Source organism: Tympanuchus pallidicinctus, unplaced genomic scaffold (assembly GCF_026119805.1).
Source record: "Tympanuchus pallidicinctus isolate F22 unplaced genomic scaffold, pur_lepc_1.0 scaffold3, whole genome shotgun sequence".
Classification (NCBI taxonomy): domain Eukaryota; kingdom Metazoa; phylum Chordata; class Aves; order Galliformes; family Phasianidae; genus Tympanuchus; species Tympanuchus pallidicinctus.
Genome location: NW_026294747.1, coordinates 92199739 through 92227384, shown reverse-complemented (window position 1 = coordinate 92227384; position 27646 = coordinate 92199739). Strand labels below are relative to the sequence as shown.

The window sequence follows — 27646 nt, the reverse complement described above, 5'->3', positions numbered from 1 at the left end:
CTTTATGAGCCCATGGGAATAACTGAAGGCATGAACTGCTTGGCTGAGCAGGTTCACAGAGCATAGATAGCTCAAGGGCTGAAAAACGTACATCTGTCAAGCTTCTCACACTGTGTAAGACACTTTGCTATGTGGTAGCACTTCTCTTTGGGATCATCTCTGTCACGTGAGCAAATGCCCCAGAGGCCAGGAAGCAGCCCTGTGTGCGTGTGTCCTTGTCATCTACTGTGGAGTGAGTGCCAATTATCACAAAGTCATATCAAAAAGCATACAGCTGCTGTCTGCTTTATTTCTAATTGACTTCATTCTTCTCCTGCTGAAACTCTCAGCAGCTTTGCCAGCAATTTCAGCTGGTAAGGCTGATGCCTTAAAACCAAAACAAACGCTTGCACCTGCTGATTGCAACAGGGGCATTTATTTCTGATGACCTCATGGTAGTTCCCCTAAAAACTGTGGTGAACTACAGCTGCATCACAACAAAGAGATCTCTTCAAATTTAAATCTGAACGTGTCCTTTCAGGCTTTCTTTTGGAAGATGGTGTGTTTGCCTCAGGTGTGCACCTACAGAAGGAAATCTGGCATTGACTGAGTTGGTTCGAGTAAAGCAGGCTCGGGCTTTGAAGTGGTGGAGATGTTAAGTCAAAAAAGAGAAGAAAGCTGACAAAACATCTATTTTCGATCAGGGTTCTTCACTGAAGAACAGATGGACCAAACGTTTCTATTGAGAAATGACTGCAAAGTTGACTTCTTTTGGAGCTCAGCTGTAGCCCTCGTTTTCTGTTTTGCTTCTGGCCATTTCAGGAAAGCACTTGTCCTTGTGAGGAAGAGATATTTTCCTTGTCCCTACCTTATTTTGTGTCACAAGGGTGAATGTAGTTTGTGATGGAAATCCTTGCACTATTCCTTTTGCAAGATGTCACTGCACTATTTTTTTTTACCTGATCATGCATTTCCATGTTCCATTTCTAGTTCAGAGACCGAAGTACACAAGCTCATAACAGGGTGGTGGAAGAAAGGAAAAACATGTGTCCTGCTGTCTGATCTTGGTTCTTCGTGGTACTACTGGATTCATTAATTTCCTTTTCAAGCATTGTATTTTGTACTACAAACTTCTACCAATTTTTCAGTTTCTACCAGACTGCAGGAGGATTTCAGAGGGATTTGAAATTACTCAGTCACTGCTTCAAATGAGTGTTGAGCTGGTCAAACATTTCCAGAGGTGAATCTTTTGCATTTCAAGGACTTTTTTCCATTGTTCATGCATCTTCTAGCCTCTTATTCTCATTATGAAGCTTATTTGCAAAGCCTTGCTGGCTGGACACCAGAGGGACCTCAGACTGCCGTGCAGGTGACAAAGGCATGGGTTGCTGTTCCAAAAATGTGAGTTTTTTCCTCCAGCGGTGCTGCCATTGCTACAGAGCTGACTGCATTTCAGCCAATCACAAGTAGTGATTCTTGTATAGTTTCTCTCACCTGTTGCATGCTGTCAGTGCACTCCTTGCAGTCGTACAATGCATCACTAGTAGGGATGCTGGCATCTCCACTTACAGCACCAAATACTGATCTGGTCTGTGTCTGCAGACCCTCAGTGGTATCGCTCAGCTCTGTGCACGACTGCAAAGCACTGTCATCCATAAACACATCAGATCACTGTTAGTCTCGTTCATTAAGCAATTAACGACCTGTAGAAGATGATCATTCAGGGATTTTAGCCCTCCTGACACTGGTGTCTGGTTGACGACACCAACAGATGCTGTTTATAGTCGAGTTGATAATCTCTCTCTTTCCAGCTCGTTATTATTATCATCCAAATGATAATCTTTTTGCTTCTGTGACCCAAACAGAATCCCCCCCGCCACCGTTTTAGCAGCTAACATCTACAATGGGGGCAACTGATCCAGCGTGGGAGTTAAATATAACCGTGCCTAGTGTAAGGAGAAGAGTGAATGGGAAATGGTTGGCATTCCTTCTTCCTGAAGGCACGGCGAGAGAGGGAGCGGGCGAGAGCCGTGCACACACGCAGCCACACAGCCGCACAGACGCGCGGCCGGCGAGGAAGAGGAAGCGAGCAGGAGGCAGAGCGGAGCCCGCAGCTCGCCGTGCCCGCGGCTGGCAGCAGCATGCCCACCCTCCGCATGGCCACCTGGGGACTGTACCTGCAGCTTCTCTCCTGCTGGGCTTTCTCTCACAGCCCCTACGCTGACAATGCCTTCTCACTCTCAGCAGGTAAATCGCTTTTAGTCTCTTTGCTTTGCCTCCCTCGGACCTGCACACTGCTTCTTGCACTTCCCAGCAAGTGAGAGCATAGGAGTGACAAATTCCCTTGCAGATCCGGGACGTATTTCTTGCTTGGTGGCTTTTGCTTTATTACTTCTGGTTTCATGCCCTTCCCAGTGAGAAATAACAGAGAGGAGCCCCAGCCACATTAAAATGCTTTTTCTCTGACTGGTTTGGTGCTGCACTAATGCGTGCTGCCAGAGGACCTGGCCCAATTAATGTATTACTTGCACGTCTGCCTGTTTCTTTCTATTTTGGATGATCCTAGGTGGATTACAGCAAGGGAAAAAAAATGAATCTCAATGTATATCTGCTTCTATAAATAAAGCCCTGACCTCAATGAGTGCTGCTGGAGCTCGACTGGATGTTAGCAGAATAAACATCATCTGGCTCTGGCTATGACACTAACAAATATTCGGATGGCTCACATAGCAAACAAGAGTCCACTGCATGGAAAATCCCTGCTAGGCAAAGGCAAAGCAAATTACTTGCCAGCTGAGCCAGAGCACTGCAAATCCCACTTAGCAGGTTTTACAGTGCGGGCAGCAAGACTCCCCTCTACCCACGTTCTGTGCAAAGGAAGGAGAAGGGGAACGAGAACTCCAACCCCATCTCTGGTTGGACGAACTCTCATCATGTTGTGGTAGAGTATTTATAGCTGAAAGATGCCTCTAGCTAGAATCCTAGATTTCTTTTGCATCAGATTTGGGATGGTTCAGGTGAGACGTGTAGGGAGGCATCAGTTTTGCCTTCAGATCCTCCCAGTGTTTCTGACATTAAGACAGCCTCCAAAAGGGTGCACATTTCAAAACTGTACGTAAAATCAACTTCAGACATAGAGTTAAAGGTGCACGATCTTTCTCTCTCCATCTCTCTCATGTTTCTGTGTTATCACAGCCAAGCCTATGGTTTATTCTCAAGGCATTTGTGGCACTGAGGGACATGGTTAGTGGGCATGGTGAGGATGGGTTGGTGGGTGGACTGGGTGATCTTAGTGGTCTGTTCCAACCTTGATGATTCTATGATTCTGACAGAGAATAATGATCAGGAGGACAGCCTGTGCAGGACAACAGATTTCTGGACTAAACTGCAGTAGTGAGACAAGTGATTTCACCTATGTTTGTTTGTTTGCTTGTTTGTTTAAGCAAAGCTTTTGAAATACATGGAACTAATACACTGTATTTAACCCCCCTTGGTTTGAACAGATCATTCATTTAGAAATATTTGAATAATAAGATTTTGTGGGCCAAAGGGTTGTGCAGTCGTCATCTGGGGAAAAGTCCCATAGCATTTAATAACATAGCCATTAGATTTCCGCAGTCATTTCAGATAGCTTTTAAGATAGCATTTAGGGAAGCCTAATGCTTGAAAAAAGGCATCCCTTAAAAAACAAATAAATCCATCTGTCAAACCTCTAGAAACTGGTATGTTTTTCTGCTGAGTTCTCTGCAACGCTAAAAAGCATTTTCATTTATTATCATCTCTATTATATTGGGTAGGATTTCTCCAAAAAGTTCATATTAATTAATGCTGAGGTACAGAAACCATCAAAACTTATTTTCTCTGATGAGAAATGGCCTTGCAATAACATGTAAGTTGTTTTGATGTTCTTTACATCAACATGTAAGTTGTTTTGATGGGCTTTACCTTGCCTTGAAGCTAGTAGATCCCAGCCAGACAAACACAAGGTTCATCTCTGTAATGCTCACATGGCCTGGTGTTGCCTATGCAGTGATTTTTCTCCTGTGGAATATACTTCAGTGCCCAGAGATGACATATAAATTGTTATCATTAAAACAAAACAAAACAAAAAAAACAGCCTACGGGATAGGTCCTTCCGAGGGGGAAAGTTCATATATCTTGTGGCAATGTAGTGGAAGAGGAAACAGGGAGTAGAAGGGAAATGCACAGCCTGAGGTTGTCAGCACCGGTTCTTTGGGGAAAAAAAGTTCATCAGCAACTTTATAGTTCATCAGCAACTCAGCTGTGTAGCAGGGAGATACAAAAACTCTTTGAGTCCTTAAATCTGCACCAGTCAAGACAGAATAACGATAATTGCAGATAAGGAGTAGTATTTTAGAGCAGTAGTGCCACATGTAAAGGTGTAACTCTCAGGGTGGCATAGTGTCAGAGTGTGTGCTTGGGGCTGACAGGCTTGTTTTCTGGCCAAATATCTTTCAGGCAGCAGTAGTTTATGATATGGGCAACCCTTGATATGAGCTGCTGCAGGGCTCTGCTCCTCACAGCCTGCTAACTTCTCTAGTTGGTTCTCTATTTTCTAGTAGAAATCTCACAGTGTGTAAGAAGGTGAATTAATTCCATTTAAATTCTCAGTGATTTTAATGATTTTTCAAATAGTCTGTGACTGTCAGCTGATTTAGTTATTTGAATCTGGCACCAGGATGTAATTTTGCATTTAAAGAATAGATTTCAGCACTATATTGCAAACTCTAAAACAAACCGCAATCAACAGCAAAGATGTTCTTCAGCAATGTTTTGTCTTTCCTACAATTGGAAGATTAATGAGAAGTATTTTCCAAATGTTTCTGAAAACTTCTGGGCTGAAACTACTTCCTCACACATCTTTCTATAGCATTAAGTCACAAATATAAGTGTTCACATAGCACAAGCTGCTAACTGTAAAGCCGAGATAAACAACTGGTAGGGAGAAGCACATATGTAGAATAATTAGGCAAAGAATAACAATCTGCATCATTTTCTGTTTTGCTGCCAACTCCATGTTATAGTCCCATCAGACTCAAGCAATAGCACATCGTTGCTCCTAGAAGTATTTTGAATGCAATGTCAGCACCAAACAGTGATTCTCCTGGTGCTGAAGCATCATCTCAAGGAAAGTGCTGTAGGGATTAATAGTACATTATAACACACTTAAGCATGTGGCTGTGGTGAAGAGAAGGCTCCAGAGAGACGTGAGAGAAGCCCCTCAGTATCTAAAGGGGGTCTGTAAGAAAGAAGAGGACGAGACAAGGGGATATGGCTTCAAACTAAAGGAGTGGAGCTTTAGATTGAATAGAAGGAAGAACTTTCTTACCGTGAGGATGGTGAGGCACTGGAACAGGTTGCACATAGGATTGGTAGAAGCCCCATTCCTGGAGATGTTCAAGGTCAGGCTGGATGGGGCACTGCGCAAATACAGTTGGACTAGATGACCTTCAGAAGTTCCTTCCAACTCAAACAGTTCTATGATTCTCTGTTATCCTCTCCTTCCTCTTCCCCTTTTCTGCTCCTCTATGCTGCAGGTTTCTTGGGCTCTGCATGGAGACAGAAAGTATTTGATATACCTCTAGGAGCTGGAGAATAGCAGTATCTGTGCTTTTTCTGACCCAAACTTCCTTTTATGTATCATACAAATGTATCAATTGATTGATTTTTTTCGTGAGATCAATATTCAACGCAAAGCCTTATGAAAAAAGTATGGTTGATTAATTTAAACAAATGCAACGGGACTGAATGTTACTGGCAGTGTTCCTAACACCTTCTCTGCCTTTGTCTCTGCTTTCCCAAAAGAAGGGAACTCTGGGCTCCACAGGGCACAACCTATTTGAATCTGAATTACTGACTGAAAATGCACAAATTGTAAAAAAAATAAAATAACAAAATTGGCTAAAATGCAAATAGAAAGGGCTCAGCTATTTGCTGCTTAGGATGAGTATCATGAACCTTCACTTACTGCAGGAAATGCAGATGATCAGGTCAAAGGAGCAGGTGTTCCTATTTCACCCTGGTTTAATATAAAGGTCAGCACAGCTGGCTTCTAGTGGTAAGCTGATAAGCATCCTGAAATACCAAACCGGGACTCCCAAAGTACTGGCAGATGGGACAAGCTGGAGGCCAGTTCCATTTTATTTCTGTGGGACATGCCTTGTGTTACAAGTGAAGCAGGTGTCTGGCTTCAGGCTACAGAAGTTCCCCTGGAGAGGGCACCTCAGACTTGTTTGGGGTGAACAAGTTCTGCCACCTGAGGCAGATGTGAGCACAGGAATTGGCATGGTGCTGTTTTGGCTGGCAGTGCTGGGCACACAGGGCAGCATGGAAACCATAGGGGTGAGATGTGCACAAAGAAAGAAAATATACAGTGTACTGGCTAAAATGGAAAGTGTTGAATGTTTTATAGATCATGGCAATTTTTAGCATGGAGGCTTTGCTAACCTATTTCATGCTGTAGCATAGTAGGTAGAAGGAAATGGGAAAAGCCCTTTCAGCCCTCAAGGGGAAGTCTTTGAGAAGGATCTAGAATAGGAGAGGGAGCAAAAGCCAATAGGAATTCACAGAAACTATCCTAAATGTGCTTCTTCCCTTCTCTTCTCCAAGGAATCATTCTTTAATGAGAAGGGTATCAGAGGAATGCTCTTTGTTTGCAGACAACTATAGTGGGAATAGAGCATTTGGAATAGAAGATGGATGTAGGGAAAGGTGAGTATAGGAAGAGTGCAAAAGAGTTCTGTCAGAGTGGGTGGAAAGAGAAAAGCAGCTGTTACTCGTTTTTTGCTAGTATATATGTATCCAGGCTTGCATGCAAATATATGGAGATGCTTCACTTAAAGAAGGTAGGGCTGCAGTTTCAGTTTTCTTGTGCCTATGGAAAAGTATCAGTGGACTCTTTTAGTCTCTCCAACCTACAAAGCCATGATTTTTTACAACACCAAGTCAATCAGAGCTATTTCTTTGTGAAAGGCCAGGGAATAAAGTCAGCTGGGCTGTGATTCTGTTGCTGTGAGGCAGTCACAAGGAATTAATGTAGTCCATGGCATCAAAGTTTCTAACAGGAATTTGAAAGCATTTCTCTGGTACCTTTCAGAGTGAACAGCAACATCCATGTCCCCCTACGGATTGTCTGGGACTGTCTGAACACACAATGGACCAACACCAAAGTCAAGCACACTTCTGATCCATGCCAGCCCTGCAGTCTTGCAGTTGGAGAGGGATGGCACTGTTGTCTGCTCTGGTGCTACTGATCTCACAGATAAAGTGGGAGAGGAATGTGTGACAGTGAATAGCAGGCAGAAGTCTGACACAGCAGCCATCTTGCATGAAGACTTAAGGCTTCAGGCTCTTCTAGGGGTGGTACTAAGCTCTTTAATACTCAATTTATTTGTAACATCATTATAGTATGGCAAGAAATTGAGTTTTATAATTGATTCATAACATTATTGGGATGAAGTATTGCAATTGACAGGACTGAAACTCTCATTCCCGTTCTGTTATCAAGTCATCCATGATTGTGGGGGTGTTGCTTGACTTTTCTGTGCCTCAACTTCTCATGCATGGAGAAAAAGCATATAGAGCTGCCAGCATTCATGAGCTGTGTCTAGAGCCCTGGACCTCAGCAACTGGAAGCCAATAGAAGCAAACCCAAACTGTCTGAGTGAATACTGACTAGGCAGCATGCCAGGGTCCATGCTATCTGCAAGAGTTTTTGAGCGCCAGCTCATTTTAAACATTTCTGTGTATTTATTTATTATGACAGCTTCAGTCTATATGGCAGATGGTGAAATGCGTGTAAATTCTGCCACAACTGGTAGCCACCCTGGGGATTAGGATTTCTGACACATTATTTTCATATTTCTATCCGTTGCTGGAGTATTTATTGTTTCATCAAAGGGGATGGGGAGATAGCTCCATCTTGTAGCTCCTGCAGCGCAGATATCAGTGCATAAGCTGTAGATTTGCTGCATTTCATTGCTATATTTACATCACCTGATACATAGAAAAGGGTATATTTAGGCCATAAGGCTTGTGTTCATGAGGACAGAGAGATGTACCCTGTTCCTGAGCTCAGCTATCTGACCCAGCTCCAGACATGAGCTCATGTCTGGAGCACCCCAGCTCTACCTGCCCACCTTTACCCGCGCCTCCTCATGTGACTCCCTGCCCCGGGAACGAGCACTTTGGCAGCTCTTAATGTTTTCTGATTTCAAAGGGAAGAAATGGTCACCTTGAGTAGATACACAGGGTAACACCTGACAGCCGCTGCCTGTGGCGAGCTGCCATTTTTGCAAGGCAGTTGAGAGGAGCCTGAATGAACAGAGGGAAAACAGATAATCTCTCAGTTTCAGCCGGACAAGCCCACATTCATTAACTAACTCATCTGCCTAGCTTGATTATTATTAATTCTGACCACCATCCAAGTGGGGAAGCACTTGGGGGTGGGTGTCAGTGGCCAGAGGTGTCTGGTGGGCTGGCCATGCCAGCCAGTGAACAGGCAGGCCACTGTGCAGCTACTGGGGACACGGCTTTGGAGAGCAGCTTGACTTATGGTCAGGGTTTGTGAGATGAATGTGGCTGCAAATAGGGAGGGAAACACATGTTAAATATTTTTTTCATGCCATGCCCTTTTGTCCTGCCATTGTCCTTGATCCAGCTAGCCTACACCTTCGTGTTTGCAGCGCAGAGGTCACTTTCCCAGTTTACTTACTATTTATTGCAATGGAATCCTGTAAATCTATGCTGTACCTGGTGCAGCACTTCTGTTACCTTTGTAGTAGCCACAGGGGTTCGCAATGTTAGGTTAGCTCTAGGATCAGATCTAGGAGGGCTCAGGACCCTTGTATGGGCCCTGCTCTGGATGGCCCAGGCAGTGCCCATCTCTTCTCCGGCTCTGCTTTAGACTATCTCACATCACAGCTTTTGACTTCTAGCCAGCACCAGAAGTAAGAAGTCTGCAGCAATGCAGTGAAACAATGCAACAGCCTATCTAAAATACCTTATTTCTTGAAGTAACCACTATTCCTATACCTATAAATTGAGGTAGTCACTTTCTTGAATACTTTTTGAACAGTAAAAATAATTTCAGTTTGAAAATGTTTAACACTTTCTGATTATTTTAATTGTTATGCTCTCTGAAGCCAACTGCCATTTAGATGAGTTCAATAAGGAGTTTTTCATTTTGTCTTCCTTCTCTTACTGAATACTTTCTTTGGTATCAAAGATGTTGGAAGGGCAGTTTCCATACAAGATGTGTAAACAAACTCCCTGTGTAGGCAGGGCCTTTGCATTTCACAGAAAACTGACAGCCCTATTCTTGGGCTGAGATTTTTTCCACTGATGGGGACTAGAGTGTTATGAAGCTGTATTTAGCAAACAAAGCTGACCTGGAGCCTAACAATATAAATTGCATTTGCTTACAGCCAGCTAGCCTAACAAGGAAATCAGTGGCTATTTTGCTGCCAACTTTGTTAGCTCTAATGGTTTTCATAATAAAAATGTTTCAAAGAACTTCAAACTTAGATTCCAAGAAAAGGAATATCCCAATATTTTATAACCCAGAACTTGACTTTACTCATGAGGACATGGTAAGTATCCAGTTAAAACTGTAGATGCACACTTACAGTTAATCTTATCCTTGCAAAATATTTGAGGTACAAAATATTTAATTTCCTGATTTCTTTTTTTAATATTGTTTTTATTTTATAAGTAGTATTACAACTGCAGCAATGCAAACCTTCTTCTGCAGTGATTGCTAGCAATCTCTTAGCCATCAAGCCATGTCAGACCATCTCTGATATTCTTATTCATGTTGAATGACAATAAACTTACTGAAATTGATCTAGAATAATGCATTACTAAGAAACAGCATATTGTTCTGTAGCCTAAGATAATATCATAATCAAACTGTATGTCTTTTTAGATTACAAGCTGCACGTAACAATATGCATTTTTTTAACAATATGCATTTTAGTCCCAATGCAACATGTTCAAATACAGTCCTGGGATTAAGAAAACCCCAGATGTAGGCTTAAAATTCAAGACCTTTGTTACAGCTGTTTAACAGTAATTGAAGTCAGGGTCAGGCTGTATTGTTTATCTCTGTATTTTATTGTGTGCATGAACTGAAGCTTTTTGTTGAGTTCAAACTTTGGAGGAAAAGTTGAGGAGAGAAGTCTTTATTGTGGACCCTTTGTCTCACCTCTCAAAGATATCACCTCAAATAGTTTTGTTAGAGAAAAAAGCCTGCATAGCATAAGTCACTTCTGAAGACTGGTGCCAGTAGCAATCTGTGGTGATTTTTTTTTTTGAGAAAGGAAAGCAATAGAACTTTGTGATAAATATTCTTGTTAAGAAAGGTAACTGAAATGAAGTTTATGAAATGCGTTCCCTTGAACCCTGTCTCTACAGGCAAGATCTGATTTAACCCGGCTGGAACCAGCTGCAACTGGCCTCTGTGTACAAGTGGCTACATGCCTGAGGTGACCCCTGCCATCGCCAGTGGGTCTGTCACTGACACCCATGGAGCTGAGAGAGCACCTGAGCTGCTGCTTGGGCAGCCACTCTGAGGTCTTAACAACCACACTCATCTGGACAGCTGCTTTCTGTGCACCAGGACTGGGGAAATGCTGTCCCCATGAATGTGGGCTAGTGAAACATGATGTAATACATCTTCTGAGACATTTGAAAACCTGCACTTATTTCTGCCCCTTAGAGAAATCTGTCTTACCCTAAGATGTGACAAAAGCAGGCCTGCAACCGATTTGCACACAAATGTAGCAATTTTGCCAAGTTTATCTTCCTATAAACTTAATTTGGGGATTTTCAATTAATACCAGATACTTCACCATAGGCTTTTCTTCCTACAGTATCTGGCTCCCTGCCACCCCTCATTTCACAGACACCCGTTCTGGCTGCCAGTGTTCAGAGTAAAAGCCAACAGACACAAATAAATATTTACTGCATTTGATGGGAACAGGAAGATGCTGCTTCTAATAGACTTTTAGAACAACAAGAGAGTGAGAGAGAGAAATAGGCCTATTTCATTGCCGTGATAAGTGTTTGGGACTCAGCATAGCCTTCAGAATATGAGGGACATTGTATATTTGGGGGACTGCATGGAATCTGAAATTTTGGCTTAGATGCTTCAGTGGACACAGGATGTAGAAAAGTGGTGTGGAATGGAAGCTCACCTTATTCTGTGAGAAATACTTGTGGTGTTCAAGACAATGGATGCGTGTTTGTGTTGAACAGATCTCCCTTGCTTGGAACAGAAGCAGCAGCCTCCCCACAGAGCGTGCTGCTTCCTCATCCCGCCGCCGCCGCCCATGTTCCCGCCACCGCGCCTCAGGCACGACTGGAGCTCTGTAAGTGTGGCCGAGGGGCCTTCCTCTTCTTCTACATGAGTTTCCATGTTTGACAAACACTGACACGTCCTTTCTGAACACTTCTTCATGGTGTCACTCAGCAAACACCTCTGGCTGTGACAGCTACAGATCTGGCTACAGATGTCTTATTTTGCATCATTTTTGCCTTTGTTACCTAAAGGTCCCAAAATCCTTCTGTGGAATCTGTTCCCACCATTATGCAAAAATGAAGGGTGTGTTTGAGTAGCTGGTATGGATTTTTCACTCACACATGTATGGATATTCCTGCTTTATATGGTATGTATCCATCCATACACGTTAACATAAGTAGCACATGGTATACAGTGGGTATATGGTACAGCAGTTTGACCACATGCACTTATTGCCAGGACCTGTTACCTCCAATATGTTTGCCATCCCAACATAATGAATTTTTCCACCTACTAGTAAATCCTGTTTCTTAATTCTACTCTTCATTTACCATATCCAAATATAGCAATTATCACAAGCACTATATACATATAGTGATCAGAAAAATTTCTGATGAGAACTAATTCAAGGAAAAATACAGCATAAAATCCCCTGTTGCTTTCAAAGATAATGGGATTGAGCTCAGTGTATTATTTCCCCAACCCAAAACCTTTTCTCATCCCTTGCCTAACCCTCTCCTGCCTGTGCCATGGTTTCCTCGGAAGAAGACTCAGAGAAAAGATCCCCTTCGGAAACATGGTGTATTGCTTCAGGCCCCTCAGTGAGAATGAGTTTGGGACCACAACCAAATATTCCAGAAAGTAATCTGAATATAAAATTACTCCTGGCACCATCTCCCCGTAAATTAAAAAAAAAAAAATTAAATTAAGTGGTTACTAGGAAAGTGGGAGCTGTGTGATTTCTCATTGAGGACTCTGTACTTTGAAGTTTATGGTTGGAATTTTTCTGGAAAATGGCTTTTCACCTGGTTGATGTAGAGCAACTTTATTAACCCGGTGTTTCTGCCTCAGTGCTTGCTTTTATTTCTAGGGGAGATAGGTATCTTTTCTGGTAGGACATAAGCATACCAGTTTGCTCATGCAAGCCCAATTTTAAAGTCAAATTATTAGAGATCTATTGGTTTTCAAGGGAACTGCCTCTGGTTGGCAGTGAATGAGTGCCTGGTTGATATCTACTGGAACGAAGTTCACACTGCCCATATCCCTTCTGAGTGCAGCCTGTATTATTAGAGCAAAGCTGCTATTTTTGGAGAGGAGTTGCCACTTGTGAAGCGTGATGGAGGGAGCAGAGTCAAGGCTAAGAATAGCCCTGGGTCCCACGCTGGCTCAGGGGGGATGCGATAGCCCAGCTGCAGCGCGCCTGGAAAAGGAGGAGGAAACATAGGACAGAACACCATGCTGAAGTGATAATGTTGAAGCATCCATGAAGATAACCTCGTGACAAATCACAGGCTTCTCCCTAAGGCAGTGAATAAGTGCTCTTCAGGCTGTAGTGGCTGTGTATTTTTCCGTGTTTTCTGTAAGTGCTCACTCGTACATTTTATCTTACGTAGAGGCTGCTTGATCTGGACATGAAGGAGTTGTGTCAAGAGCTCCAGACAACACAGGCCTTCTCTCTGCCTGAGTCACGTTGCCCTGCAGGGCCTCCTGGCCCCCAGGTGAGTGATGCATTTGTGACCAAACCACAGTACTCTCTCACTCGCTCCAAAGTCCTTATAATGCTGTTAAACGTTTTCTGTAAATGCCTTTTATAGCCTAATAAGCATATCAAGCTCTGGCTTAAATTCATTTTGACATGACTATGCATAAATCGTGTTGGTTTTTTACCTTGTGTTCTCATCCCTGTCCTGAATATTCCAAGTTTGAAGTTCAGCTTTCATTTTCATGGAGTTTTACAGTGGGTAGCAACCCTGAAGAACCCCAGAGGTGCCATCACCTCTGAGGATCTTTGCTGGTTTATTTGTTTGCTTTAGACTCTCGTTACATGAGAAGAGAGCCTGCAGAACTGAGGTGCAATGAACTTGAAGGTTTGTGGAGTACCTCCCTGTAAAGGATAATGCCTACAGTGCAGGCTAGGGACAAGGAAGGGCTTTTGGGTGGGGCTCAGGAGATGTAGGCTTATCCAGTGTGTTCTTTGCCCCTGGCTTGCTGGGCAGCCCATTTGATCTTTCATTTTCTACACTTTGTACAGTTAGGGCAGGAGGCCTGAAATCTACTGAGAAAATGTTCCACATGTAAGGGAGAGTTTTCTGTAAAAGTCTACAAATTGAGGAGAATGCCACCCACCTGCTTTTGCATTCCAGTCTGTACCATCCAATATAGAATAAAACATAAGGGAAAGTCATTTAGCGTGTAAATTAGGAGACATGGAGAAGTGATGGTAAAACAAATGTTTGTGTTGCCCAGTGCTGAGAAAAGTCTTCTCTGCGTTATGGAGCAGCCCTGTGGTGTGGCTGGCCACCATCTAGAGCTGCAACACATGTGGAAGAAGCTGTTGGTTTTTCAGTCTTCACCAGATTGTCTTTTTGAAAAAAAAAACCTCTTTGTACCATCTCTGATTTGAACGGGAAGAACCATAATATCCATTCTGTTGTTTTGCAAGATCCAACCGATAATTAACCTCACAAATGAATTATCTGTGATCCCTCCAAGAATGTTTTTAAATGGAGTAGGCCAACAGACTGTATCACAGCACAGACAGTAGGATGGGTTTAAGATCGCTTTGGAATTTTTAAGTATGAGGTTTTTTTTCTAGAAAAATGTTAGAGCCAGTAATCCTCTGGACAACAAACTTGTGTCAATGGTCATGGAAAAATAAATGTTACTGTTGCTAAAAATAATCTAAGAATTAATTCTGGATTGCTTTCTGCTATAAATATGTGAATTTGTCATAATAAGGAGAATTAATTTATAAATAATTTTATAATGATGCGACTCTGTGTATAATTCCTCCCATGTTTAACCTAGCATAAAATGAAAAAAAAGTAGATAAACTTTGATTCAGACTATAATTAGCTACATTCTGATTTACACTATTGAAAGCCTAAAATAACTCTGCCGACTAAAATAGTTGGAGTAATTTACATTTGAGGATACAGTTTGCTCCTGCTCATGTACAATTTGCATCATGTTTTGCATGGTATAAGGCAGCGAGGCTCCAAGCCTAAAGTGAGCAATTTGTATGGTGAACATAATGCTCCTTTCAGCATGGCTCATGGGATTTCCCTTAGTCATTCGGAAACAAAAGGGGATCTCTTGACTGAAGCACTCCAGAAACAAAGCTGTTTTTTTCTGAGCTGGGATTCAAGGTCTCCATGGGTTAAGAAATCTTCTGAAAGGGGAATATGCCTCACATGAGAGAGAGAAATATCTTAATGTTTTGTGGCTTAAACAGATGTGTGAGGCTTGGTCAGTCTTTATTTCAAAGACGTTTTTTGTCTTTTCTAACCATGAGTTTCAAATTATGTCATCCTTGCCCATTATTTATGTCCAGCTTCCCAAAGCCGCATCTCTTCATTCAGTTATAATTTCAGGGAAGTAAGAAAAGATGTTCAAAAAGCTGCTGTTGTTTATCTTTGAAAGGCAGCTTCACACAACATGGGAAACACAGATTCATGGTTTTTTAAATTGCTCACAGAAAACAAGTATTTCCTCTGAACAGCTTACATCTGGGCTGCACACCAAGCAGCAGGAGGCTACGGAGAATAAAAAAATTAAAGCTAAGTTTCCTGTTTAACTAGAAATTTAGGATTTGTTTAAGCAGGAGGGTTGGATATCAGAAAAAGGTTGTGTACCAGAGGGAGTCTGAGCACCAGGGCAGTGGTAAGGGTCTCACACTGACTGATTTCAAAAAATATTGGGTCAAAACTTTCACTCATGGAATCTGATTTTTGGATGGTCCTGTGTAGAGCTAGGAGTTGGACACAGTTTTCCCTGTGGGTTTCGTCTAACTAAGGATATTCTATGATTCTACGATCTTTCCTATGCCTTAGGTCCTTTTTCTTCCTATTTTCTTTGTTTAGGAGATGCCCCTGCGCTTCCCATGTCAGTGCAACTCTCCAGTTGCCTTCAGAAATGACACAGACCTGGCATTTAGAGACAGTGTTCAAATATCACATTCAACACCCTGACCTTGTGGGTTTACATCATTCCCCATTGACACCCACTGGGCTGTGGGTTGAGGGAAGGTAACGCCGTGGTGCCTTCTCACAGATACAGCTCAATAACAGCATTTGTTTCTCTCCCTAGGGTCCACAAGGAATTCCTGGTATAATGGGACCAAAAGGGGAGAAAGTAAGTGCCTGTTGTTATGAAGTTTGGTGTGGTTTTGAGAAGTCAAGGAAAAGAATTGAAGGGAGGGTGTTGCATGTACTTTTTTTCATGTCTGTTTAGTCTATGATGGGACATAAATACATGTTGGGATTTGCTTTATTTGAATGTAAATCTATGGATGGATTTGAAGCTATAATTTAAGGCTTTATCTTCCAGTATTGACTTTCAGTCTCAAAATATTTTTTTATGGCTTCTCATGACAACTATCTGTCTCTACACTATGGGTGAGAGAGCAGCTTGTGTGCCAAATCAGTGCTCTTACTAATCCCTGTACTTAAAACACCTCCTCCTCTGGGAAGACATGAGGGACAGAGCTCACCCACACAGCATTGGTTGTGTGGGCCAGCTCATGTTAAAAGCAGTTTAGATATTAATGAATGGCTTTAGACTTGCAAAGCATTTGTACCATGATGATGCCTACCTGAAACTGGGCACAACTGCCTGCTTTTCTTGATAAGGAAGTGGCTGTAGATTCAGGGCTGAGAGTGCAGGAAAAGCCTAGGAGCTTCATTAAAGTAATTCTTCTCATTTTACTTCTGGAAAAAAAGTTCTGAATGCAGAGGTATTCCCAATGCTCTTTATAAATGCATTGACTAAAGAGCCTCTGTGGTCTGTATGATATGTCTAACACATTCCTTTTTCTGGCAGGGGGAGATTGGCAGGCCGGGAAGAAAGGTATGGATGAAGGTGCTGCCTCAGACATCAGCCCAACACTTGACATGCACAGGCAAACACTGAATATAAATTGGCAATTATTGAAGTTCACCCTGCCTGTGTTGCTCCAGCAGCCAGGAGGTGGCAGGGAGCTCTGGGTGCAGGGCTGGAGAGCTGCCACAGCTGGTTTAATTCAGTTAATTCCATTAATAAGAGCATCCACCTGCAGCCAGACAATAACAAGAGCGGGAAATTACCTGAACTACTTCTCTGTGGATAAGGGAAGCAGAGTATAGGACCTACCATAAAAGATAAAAATAAACAAAACCAACAAAGCCAAGTCAAACTTTTTACTTCTTGAAAGCAGGGCCGGGATGGACCCAACAGCCCCTATGGAGGAATGGATATTAATGATTACACTTCCAGAGCTTTGGCACCGATGCAATATGCTGACTACAATCCTGTGCTTGTTGACATATGAGCCGTGATACATTGTCAAAAATATGTGCCCCTACATGTGATGAAACAGAATATGTTATCTCAGTTACTAAAAGTGCTTCCATTTAATGTAATTAATTTTAAAAGAAGACAGAAATGCAGGATGAAATCAGAGATATGCAGGGGGTAGTCACTAACTAGGAAAAGAGATACTGTTCTAATAATAAGCAAAGGCAGCTACTGATCAATGATTCTAATAAATAGGAGACATATAAACAAAGAGATTTGTAGATTTATCTGCATTTCAAACATCCCACAGTAAGCAAAGATATTATCTGCATAAAAATCATCAAAATTAATGTCTCAGAGAGAGTCACCCATCAAGTTACAAGAGAGTGCAAACCTCAAACCGTGGTGTACTTCCACTTCTGACAAATACTGATAGGTCCCAAAGGAGAAGCTACCAATACAGTATAAAAACAGTGTAATTCCTGCTAAAAGCTGCCTGGCTCAAGGGAGGTCTCTGTTAGCTTCAAAGCTGTGATCAGATTTCCAGGATTGTATTTTCAAATGATATAAACAGTGGAATAGCACTAATCTGCAGCATTTTAGGAGCTAACCAAAGAGTGAATTACAGGCAGTAGTTAAAAGAGATAAATAACTTCTTGTATTATTGCAAATCATGTAGTAGGTGATAAAGAGCAATTGTATGTGAGTATGAGTGCTCAGAATGAAAATATTGGAGGAATAAGAAGAGGAATATCTTAGTTGAAGGTTTGGGTCTGTTCTTACTATAAAATGCACTTCTTGGAGGTCTTTGTGATGCATTTTTTTGTTCTATATTGTTTGCTTTAAATGAGAGTAAGGTCAAAGTTAGTAATACTGGCTTTTTTTTTTTTTTTTTCCTCTAGTGGTTATTTTGATTAAATGTAGATTTCTCTGTAGCTGATCTACTTATTTGAATCAGTATAAATTGATACTTCTGTGAGTCCACATTTCATCCGGCAGTAATGCAAATAGTATTATGAATATAAAACAGCGTTTTTTTATAGTAAAGAAGCATTTGCAGATATTTTCCTGAAAATACAATATCCTTCCACATCTACTTTCTGCAGTGGAGACCTGTGTGTAGAATGATGTTACATGAATTGTTGTAACCAATGTTTTCCGTTCAAGGGTAGACCAGGTCCCCCGGGTGTCCCTGGGATGCCAGGACCAATAGGATGGCCTGGACCTGTGGGACTGAAGGTAAGACTGAAATTAATATAGGATAATCTACTAAACTTCATGATCTGAACACAAGGGCTGCTTAGGAAGCCTGTACACCACTCTCTGCTGGAGAATGGGGAGGTGAAGCAGTGTGAGGACACTCAGTGCTTGCCTGATTTCTTACACTGCTCTGCAAAAACCTTACACTGCACTATCAGCCTAACCCCATGTAGCACTTAAAGCATGTTGCAGGTAAATTGAATATCAAGTCTAATGAAGACTCACTGATAACCACTGTTGTTTCACAAACACGTGAATCAGTGTTTCAAAACTGGCCATTGTCTCTTATGACTGTTCTTGATGATCTCTTTGCTTGAATATACTTTGACAATATAAAGAGAAAATGTCAGGCTATTTTCAGGGGAAAAGGATTACAAACCACGTGTATTAATAATGTGTTCTTTGACCTCACTCCCATACAAGCAGACATTCATTCCAGTGAGTTTTTGTAGCTAATAGCAGTAGTAATGGCAGGACACACTTTACTATTGCAGAGTGATTAGTCCATTTGTTATAAACCAAGCTGCAGAACAGTCCTCTGAGTTTTACCTAACACAGATATGTAGATCTACAGTGGAGCTACTAAACACAAGGTTTCTGCTGGGACACTTGAGATAGATAACCTGCTTTTATCTATCCAGGACGTATCAGGCAAAATGATGGCATATTATGCTTATTTTGAAACTGCATTTTCGAGGGAATCTTTGACTGTTCATTCACTCCATCATAGCTGCTAGTCCATCTCAGAGGACACGATGCCATACATTTTGCTGCTGCAGGAATAACAGTAAACTACTTCTGAATTCAAGCCATACCTGGGAAGCAGACCCTCAAGCTCCTTATGGTTGTGTTAGATGAGGAGCATCATATTCTGCATAGTATGTGGGAGTGTAGGCAAGCAACTGTGCTTTTCAGCCAGTGTACTAAAAAGGAGCTGAAGTTCACTTTGAACTGAGAGACAAGGAATGGTGTCCTCCCAAAAGCACTGCGGAGATTTCCTACAGTGGGAGCAGTGAGGGCAGAAGGAAGATACTGCTACCTACTTTCCGCACGGTCCTGAGAGTGGAGCAGTCAAAACTCATTCATTTTGCTTTTTTTTTTTTTTTTTTCAGTATAAGCTCTAGTTATATTTCTGAAGACTGTCTAAATTTGTTTTTAATACCTCTTTGCTATAGCTTTTTTCATTGCACTTCCAGAAGCATTTCTCACATTCAGGAGTAATATTCGGTCGTATCTCTCTTTCCTTTTTCTTCTGATCTCTGACCTTCCCAGAATCTGATAGCCATCTTCATTATAGTCATTCTTTGCACTTTATTCTTGCTGTAAATACCCTGCAAACTGTTTTGCTTTGTTTTAAGCCACGTTCTCGTCTCTGCCTTCTATTTCTTTGGTTGGATCTACTTCCTCTTTGTCAGACACACTCTTGTCCAATCTGTATTTCTTCTACTTTGTTTCTTCGGGTCTTTTCTGAACTGCTGAGGCAGCAGCCAACATGAAAATCCTCTCTAGTGCTGGGAAAGAGAGTTAACTGTGTTCTGTTGGTAGGGCTGTTGCATGTCTGCAGAGTCTGCCCTTAGGTATAATTAGTGGCAGCAGCCAGAGAGGATATTGTAAAGCCTTTACATGATTTATTGTATCTAAACCACTGTAAAGCCCATTATATCTCGGAATGATGATAAAAGTAATCATGCCTCTTCAAGCCATAAAGGCTTGCAACAAAATACCTTTCTTTTCTGCAACTCAGTAGAAGTGATGTTTGGGAGAAACAGTGCAACTTGATGTAGAAAAAGGATGTACTTCTGCTGCTTATTTGCTTTCATGTCACTTAATGGCATCTACCAAAACTGAAGCACAAATTGCACACCCAAGAAAATAGGAGAACAAGAGAATACGTGAGGTCACAGATAGAGCACAAATGCAATAAGAACTCTGACTATGTTACAGGAAGGTCAGACTTGCCTCATGTATTTGTCACAAAACCCAGAACACTGAACTATCAATCAGACATTCAGCTATGACTTCAGCAGAGAGCCACAATCAGTAACTTTCTTTATTGACCTCCTTAGGGTGAAAAGGGAGATGTGGGTGTGATGGGATTGCCAGGTACCAGAGGACCAATGGGCTCCAAGGTTTGTTAAGCAAATGCTGCATTTTCAGACGTTGGTTTCTAACGCTCTGCTGACAGCTGCTTCCCTCATAAATTTGCTGGAAAGCATTTATCAAGACATAGCTTTTTAAATACAGCTAGAGGTGCAAGTTCTCCTTCAAGCAAGGCTATGTTTTTTGGTTGGGCTTGGCTGCATTTTTGGCTTTTCATAAAAATGCTCTGGTGCAAGTTACTGCATAATGCGAAAATTTATTTTAAAAGCAAAGCAAATATGTAACTATCCCACTGGAATACTGGAGTTCTTCAGTATACCTCCACCATTAACTCATACCTGCAATGGTTTTCACCCATCTCAGAAGACTGGAGAACGTTTGTATCTTCTACTAAAGCTATGTGTATGTGTTGACATTTGGATAGTAAGCTCAGTTTGGTCCAGAGGGTCTGTTATCTGCACATCATTTTCTATAACATGGCTTCTGCTTTAACAAAATGTATGCCACAATGCTTTAAGGAACTTGATGAAAATTATGTATGTAGATTAGTCAGATGAAGCAATGGAAAGAACAGCTGGGCACAGCTAATTTGCTGTATTTTTCTTAAAGGGAAACTCAGCTTTATAGTAATCTTCACTCAGATGAGGGCTTAAATGTAATTTAAGGATGTTCTCCAGGGAGAAAGAAAAGAAGAAGATTATTTCTAAAATTAATTTAGATTATTAATTGTAATTTCATTCACTTTCAGTTACATTTGATTTCCCTTGTTTTAGTTTTAAAAGCAATATTGAATCGGCTGGCTTTAACTGGCTTTTTCACCATAGCTTTTGGGCTGATTTGTCTTGCCTTTAATTCTTATTTCATAATTATTTTCAGTGCACTTCCATAAGCTATAAATATAATTTTGCTGTTACAAGTAGATGCAATTAATTACTTGTGCTTCATTTCTTCACTTGAAATCTGCAAGGTATGAATTTGCTTCTTTGGTAATCTTGAAAGTGAGAAGCATTAAAATATCTGTCATTCCCTTTAGGGTTTTCCAGGAACTAGAGGAGAAAAGGTCAGTGTAACAATAGAATAACGTGTAATTTGCAATTGGGAACAGTTGTCTAAAACCAGTAACTAAAAATAAAGTCGAATTTTGATGGAGTGATGGCTGAAGGTCTCGTTAAGAAATGCAAAGATGCAGTGCGAAAGGTGTACTTGTGACTTGGGGTGAGATGCTGAAGAAATGAGTCTTACACCCCGTTTTCTTGTGAACAAGTTACTACAACGAGCCCCACTACAGTTTCCCCATCTCTAGCATGGGTATAATGATCCTTAATTGTTAATTGGGTTTATTTAGGCTACATATTCTTTGATGCAGAGACTTATTTTTGTCATTCAGTGGGGTCTGAGTTTCAATGAAGATAATTCGGGAAACAATTAAGTCTCAAGTACTGCATCAAAGGAAGCCCATATTTAAAGTAATTATCTGAGGAGAATAAGTGCCTTTTTCTACTAGTCTGACTCTTAATCCTACTGTAATGTCAGTGAAGGTAATAAGGGAACATTTTAGGTTATCTACTGTGCACCTCACCTGAAGATACTACTGCATTGTGCGCCATGACAAATAATGCCTCACATAGGATAAATGTTTTTCATTTCCTCATGAAATGATAGTAATTATGCTGTTGCTACCCTGTTATCTCTCACCAGGGTTCCAGAGGGGACAGGGGTGACAAAGGAGTCAAAGGAGACCAGGTACTTTTCCAGATGGCTGTGAGTTTTAGCTGAATGAGCGCGTTAACACTGAGGTCTTTCTAATAGCAAAAGAGAGGGGTGACATGGAAGCATGTTCCTGGGACGGTAAGAAGGCAGTGGTCCCACATTATGTGGTCCTCTGTGTCCATGTACCCCACCTACCCCAAGGCAAGTGGCACTCCTGACTTGTATAGGACAGAACAGTGATGGCTTGACAAATGTTTTTAGCTTGTGAGATGGTATTAGTGTAAGGAAAAAGAAAAAAGAGAAAAAGAAGGAAAAGAAAAAGAAAAGAGAAAAAGAAAAATGAAAAGAGGGGGGGAAAAAAAAGGAAGTCGTATTTGTGGGTTGGGAGGTCTTTAACAAAGAAAAGAAAAGCAAATTCCTTTTGGTGTAAACGGAGAATTGCCATTCCCAAAGATAAACTGTGGGCATTGTCCAAGTGGCTGCGGACAGAAGCACAGCTGGTATGGTTTTGGCCAAGAAGAAGCAGGCTGTGGAGGATCAAACAAAGGATCAATGTTATTATACAAGGATCTTTATAGAAAAATCTTGTAAATCCAGAACAATTCTAATAATTCTACTGTCACTGCTACTGATGAATCACATTGTAGGTTTATTTGTTTGTTTTTAACTGATACCAGTACATGGCATTGTTAATTTTTCCTTAAAGGCCTAAATTGGTGCTGCTTTGTCAAAGATCACTCCGATTATTTTGATGATTTTTCTCTTTTCACTTTGCAGGGAGAAACAGGCTCCCCCGGAATGCTGGGACAGAAAGTAAGTGGGCACAATATATTGGGGAATTGCAATAAGTGCTGGCATACAGTCAATAAATGGCTTTGGAGACATTCTGGAAGGCATAAGGCATTGCAGGTCTTGCTTGACTCAATGATGAGCACTTCTTAGATGTGATCAAATTCTTTTTTTTTTTTTTTCCTTTAGGAGAAAACCCAAGATTTATCTGCTTGTTTTTTCTCTTTTTTTTCTCTTTTTCTTCACAGAATGTAGGTTTAGTCACAATTTTCTTTCTATTTAACATAGTCAGGCACATGATATATATTCATGAGCAGCCTAATTGTTTGTTTGGGTTTTATTTTTCACTTATTTTTCTAATCCTGCAATTCCAAATGTGCGTCTTAACAGCAAACATGATATTGGAGAGTTTTGCTGGTCTTCACCTCCCTTTTAGAATATTTCTGGTCTCCCATTCAGCTTCCTCTTTAAAGAGGAATCTTTCAAGGAAATTTTGATAAAATAGATGTTTTTGGCCTTACTCTTGTTTTAAAATATGTTGTGAATTTCCAAGAAAAACATGATGTCAACATAATTGCAAGAATTGCATGAACAAAAACATCAGCCATCTGCTGTGCCATAGAAGGCAAGTATGCTCTACTTATGTTCTTTTTCTTTCCCTCCTCACCCACCAAGGGAGAGATGGGCCCAAAGGGACAATCTGGAGCACCAGGACACAGAGGACCTATAGGAAGACCTGGAAAACGAGGCAAACAAGTAGGCCCTTGGTGTTTCCCTTTCAGTTCCCTGCATTTCTCAGTGTGTGTATGATGGTGGGGTGTGACTGTGTGGTTTGTGTGGGCGCCTTGCTCTTGGTCCCACTGGCAGGACTGTAGCATCTCACATGCATGTCCAAGTCTTGTCTTCCATGCTCAAATCCCTTGCTGTGCAGCATAGCTCAAGTAGCTTTTTGCCTAGTTTGATAACTAGCTCACTGAATATAATCAAAGCATACCTTGAACCTAAAGAGTAGACCCTTTGAATCCTAAAAATCACAGAGCTACACTCTGAATCCCATCTGATAACTGGAGAGTGGGACAAACTGGATTTGTTCTGTCCACTGCATCCCATTTAGTTCTATGAGGCTTTGACCAGGCTTGGTGCTGGTGACACAGACCATCTTGCAGAGCTGCAAGGCTTTGAAGATGTCTGAAAGAGTGCAATGAATCAAAGCACTGCAGCACCCCTTTTTCTCTCATTTAATACTAGAACAATATTTAATTGTTAGACAAGGATATTTATGTGATACTTCTCACTGTAGTACAGCATGCCAGGGGTCTGTTCAGGAAGACATGCACTGACAGTAAGGGGCAGTAATATTTTATGAAAGTGTCTTAGAGATGAAATGGTTGCACATGCTCCTTATTTGGGGATCAAAATAATTGTGTTGGCTGAACTGATTTTTTTAAACTTTCAGATTAATTGTAAGGATTGGGAATTGTGTGTTGGCTTCTCCAACACTGCATTTTCCAAGAGGGTAATAGTGTTAGTGATAGCTGCCTATTCAAGTCACCAGATAAACCTCTTGAATTTCATCTTTCCTTGTATATTTATTAGAGGCAGTGACATTGTGGAGGAAAGGGGAGAGTAGACACAAAGTCCAACCTGATGCCAAGGAGAGTAGTCCCTTTACTGCTCTGAACTGCCATCTGTGGAGTCTATTTTCTTTCCTCTGACAGGGCAGGGAACGGACTCCTGCTGTATTGACGCTGTTTTTAACATGTATCTGCTCAGATACTGGAGCTTGTAGATGCTGTGGTTTTATTTGCAGTCTGGTTATGCCCAGCATTGCAGACAGAGGCACAAGCTTGCTTTGCTGTTGGTCTAATGTTGTCAGCTTATATCTGAAGAGAAAGAAAACTCAATGTGGGGAAAAATAAAAATTGGATGTTGGGTGCTAAGTCATCACATAAAGAAGATATGTGCAGTCTAAGTCTGTGCAATGTAAACTGTGCTCATCTCTTCCTCACACAAGGGATGTGCACAGAATATTGTTCTGTAGCATAAGGCAGAGAAAAGACAGAGTGCCTGCAGATCAACAGGAAAACAGTGCAGTGTCCCTTTTTTCCAAGAGGACTTTATACGTGATCTTAGACATTTTGTCACATTACACAATGTGTGGATCAAAAAGCAGTCACATAGGATGTCGTGGGTCAGGGCAGCAATCAGTGTGACTGAAAGAAATGTAGTCTTGACTGAAGTAGGGATTCATGGAGGCTTGGTTATACAACCCCTATCTGTCACCTTGAAAGCAATATCAGCATTGATCTTCTGCAGAAAAACAGGGCTTCTCCTTCTGTAATTAATGAACTATTTATTTCCTTTCTCCTCTTAAAAAAAAAGTACAATAAAACCACAAAAAAACTTTAAAAAACAAAATGCAAAACTGCAGGTGGCATTTTAAGGCTGTGTAGATCTGACTGCTGCCTTTAAGTGCTGTAGTTATCTGGCTGTTTGTTCAGCTGATGTTTTCCATCAACATGGAGCCATTTCCTGTCTCTTGATCCAGCTGACATCTCCAGATGAAAGCAGCTAAATTAGGAAGGTGTCATTTCCACTTCCATTTTGAGATACGTCTTGATGATCGCATTCACTTCTTCAATTCTGCTGTGCCTCTGGGGCAAGTTCTTCCTAAATGGTAGCCAAGAGTTGGGAGCCACAAGCCATCACAGCCTCACTGTCCCCAAACAGTTCATAACACTCAAAGCTCCGTGACTTGAGAGTTGACTCCTGAGGAGCAAGTTTAGGATTTCCTTTGTGAAGGAGGAATGACTTAAACTTTGAGTCAAGATTACTTGGGAAAAAAGGGAGAGGACTGTAAATATCAACTTTTTGAATGGTATGGTCACAAGTTCTTCAGTCTACCTATGCTAAGCAAGAGAGCATTAAGCAGGCATTCCTCCAAAACAGGAGTCACAGAGTTCAGCTAAATTTCAAGCAGCAGAATATGTCAGAATAGCACTGGATTTCTCTGCTAGATTCTTACAGTGTGGGGAATAAGATTTCCCAATGTTTTCTTTGAGGGTTTCAAAGTCTTGGTCTGCCAGTTTTCTGTATTGTTGTTGCGTGATGTAAGAAGCAATTAGTGATCAACGTTGCTGACATTCACATAAATCCTGGAATATTTTAATGGCACAGAGTTTATCTAATAGAATTAAACAAAGCAAATATTCAATTAGTTTTTTATGGGCCATAAAAAAAAAAAATAACCTTCCTCTGTTGAAATGGTGCAAGAGACATTCAGATGTATTCGTGGGATGCGGGATATTCTGTAACAACAAATTATTTTGGCATATATTACTATGTATGCTTCATTACTCTGAAATTAGCTATACAACTGCCCATCATCTGTCCTTGAATGAACATTAACTCAAAATCACTCTGTCGAAGGAATTAATCTCATTGCTATTGAAAGGAGTATAGCACAGCACATTTTTGTTTTACTAAATGATACACTGTTACATAAGAATAAAATCAGTTATCTCAGCTTTAAGCTATGTAACACACTTCTGAAATATAAAGCTGAGAAATGCAAGCCTCGGAGAGAATATGAGCAGGAAGATAAATGTAGTTATTTTTAATAAGTGTCACCATATTAAATTCTGGAGCAAAAATAGGAAGGTGTTGAATAGGTCTAGGGTAAAACTTTCAAATGCCTCATGGTATGGCTACACAAACGAGCTTCCCTGAGGCAAATTAGGGCTGATTTTACAGAATATTATATTATTGTGTGGTAACTCTATAAACTTGTCTTCTATAGATAATTTTACAGCATTTTGACTGAGTGATAAGGCTCCAGAGCAACATCATTTGTCAGCGTACAGCTGGGAAGTCACTCTGTGCTAGCTTACACTTTGCAAAAGCAATCCCTTGCTTGCCTTGCAGTGCTTTGTTAACAAAGGTATATTCACAGCAACAGCCAAGGGGATACATGAATTAAGGTTCTAAAGTACTTCTGAAAATACTGTGGGTCTCCAAGTAATTAGTGTTCTTCTGAAGATCCATGCCTTAAGACTGGGAAATGTCACTGTAGAAGCCCTTGTGGACTCCTTATTTAATTTTCTCTTTCTGAAGGTGCGGTGAATCAATTTCTTAGTCTACCCTGCAAACTCAGCCTATGCCCCTGAAGTCAGAGCCACTTACCAAGGATTTCAGCTCCACCAGTCCCTTGTCTCTGAGCTGCACTGCCTCCTAGGGAATGACAGGGATAAAAAGGCATCCCTGAAGGAAAGCCCCTGAATGACTGAAATAAGATCAGGGTGATCCCTGACTGCACACCGAGCAGATCTGCTGGTACTTTTCACTTTCAGAAGGAGAAGTCCTGCCTGGACCCAAGTAGAAGAGGACAACACCTCTCTTCTCTGGAATGATGGCTATGAAGTTCATTATGTATGCTCCTGTTGGTAGATGCATTGGCTTTCTTGAAAGGGAAGCCAGTGCAGGCTGGGGGAACTTATGTGACATTAATTGCTTAGGAAATAAATGAATGTCTCCTCTTTCTTAGGGGCAAAAGGGAGACATTGGACCTGTGGGTATCATGGGCCCACCTGGAAGGCCTGGTCCTTCTGGCCAGCCAGGCCCCCCTGGACCTTCAGGATTAGGTAAGTGGGGATCAGGCCATCTTATGCAGTGTCCATCCTCCCCACCCCTCCCGACTCAATGCATATTCGTATGTAGCCTCTACAAAAAATGATCCACCAACAATAAGGACAGTTTTCTCTGCAAGGCACATCATGCCTTCGCTATCCATTATAAGGGCTTTAAATCGGACTCTAATGCCTACATTGTGACTTTTGATGCCTCAAATAAAACCAAAAACCTGGCCTAGATGGTTCATGTGGAATTTTGGCAGATGTGTATGATGAAAAGCTATCCGGCAGCCTTGAAGGGACTGGCTGGTCTCTATCATCTGCTGCTTCTCTAGATGTCCTGGCTTACAGTGAAAAATCAAGATTT

At 41.3% G+C, this 27646-nt stretch overlaps 1 protein-coding gene across 2 annotated transcripts in view; it reads left to right on the top strand.

Annotated features, from left to right (window-relative positions):
* The first annotated feature begins 465 nt into the window (after window positions 1-465).
* The window catches only part of COLQ (collagen like tail subunit of asymmetric acetylcholinesterase), a 37763-nt gene continuing 10582 nt past the window's right edge, over window positions 466-27646 (top strand). Inside the window, exons 1-12 of one of the 2 annotated variants that reach the window (XM_052693871.1) lie at window positions 466-2226; window positions 11257-11369; window positions 12913-13017; window positions 15608-15652; window positions 16340-16366; window positions 17960-18031; window positions 20119-20181; window positions 21186-21212; window positions 21851-21895; window positions 22640-22675; window positions 23327-23407; window positions 27195-27291. In XM_052693871.1, coding sequence (XP_052549831.1) covers window positions 1947-2226; window positions 11257-11369; window positions 12913-13017; window positions 15608-15652; window positions 16340-16366; window positions 17960-18031; window positions 20119-20181; window positions 21186-21212; window positions 21851-21895; window positions 22640-22675; window positions 23327-23407; window positions 27195-27291 — 991 coding nt within the window. In that variant the 5' untranslated portion in view covers window positions 466-1946. The remainder of the gene's footprint in view (window positions 2227-11256; window positions 11370-12912; window positions 13018-15607; window positions 15653-16339; window positions 16367-17959; window positions 18032-20118; window positions 20182-21185; window positions 21213-21850; window positions 21896-22639; window positions 22676-23326; window positions 23408-27194; window positions 27292-27646) is intronic. The other variant, XM_052693872.1, reaches the window with a different exon arrangement.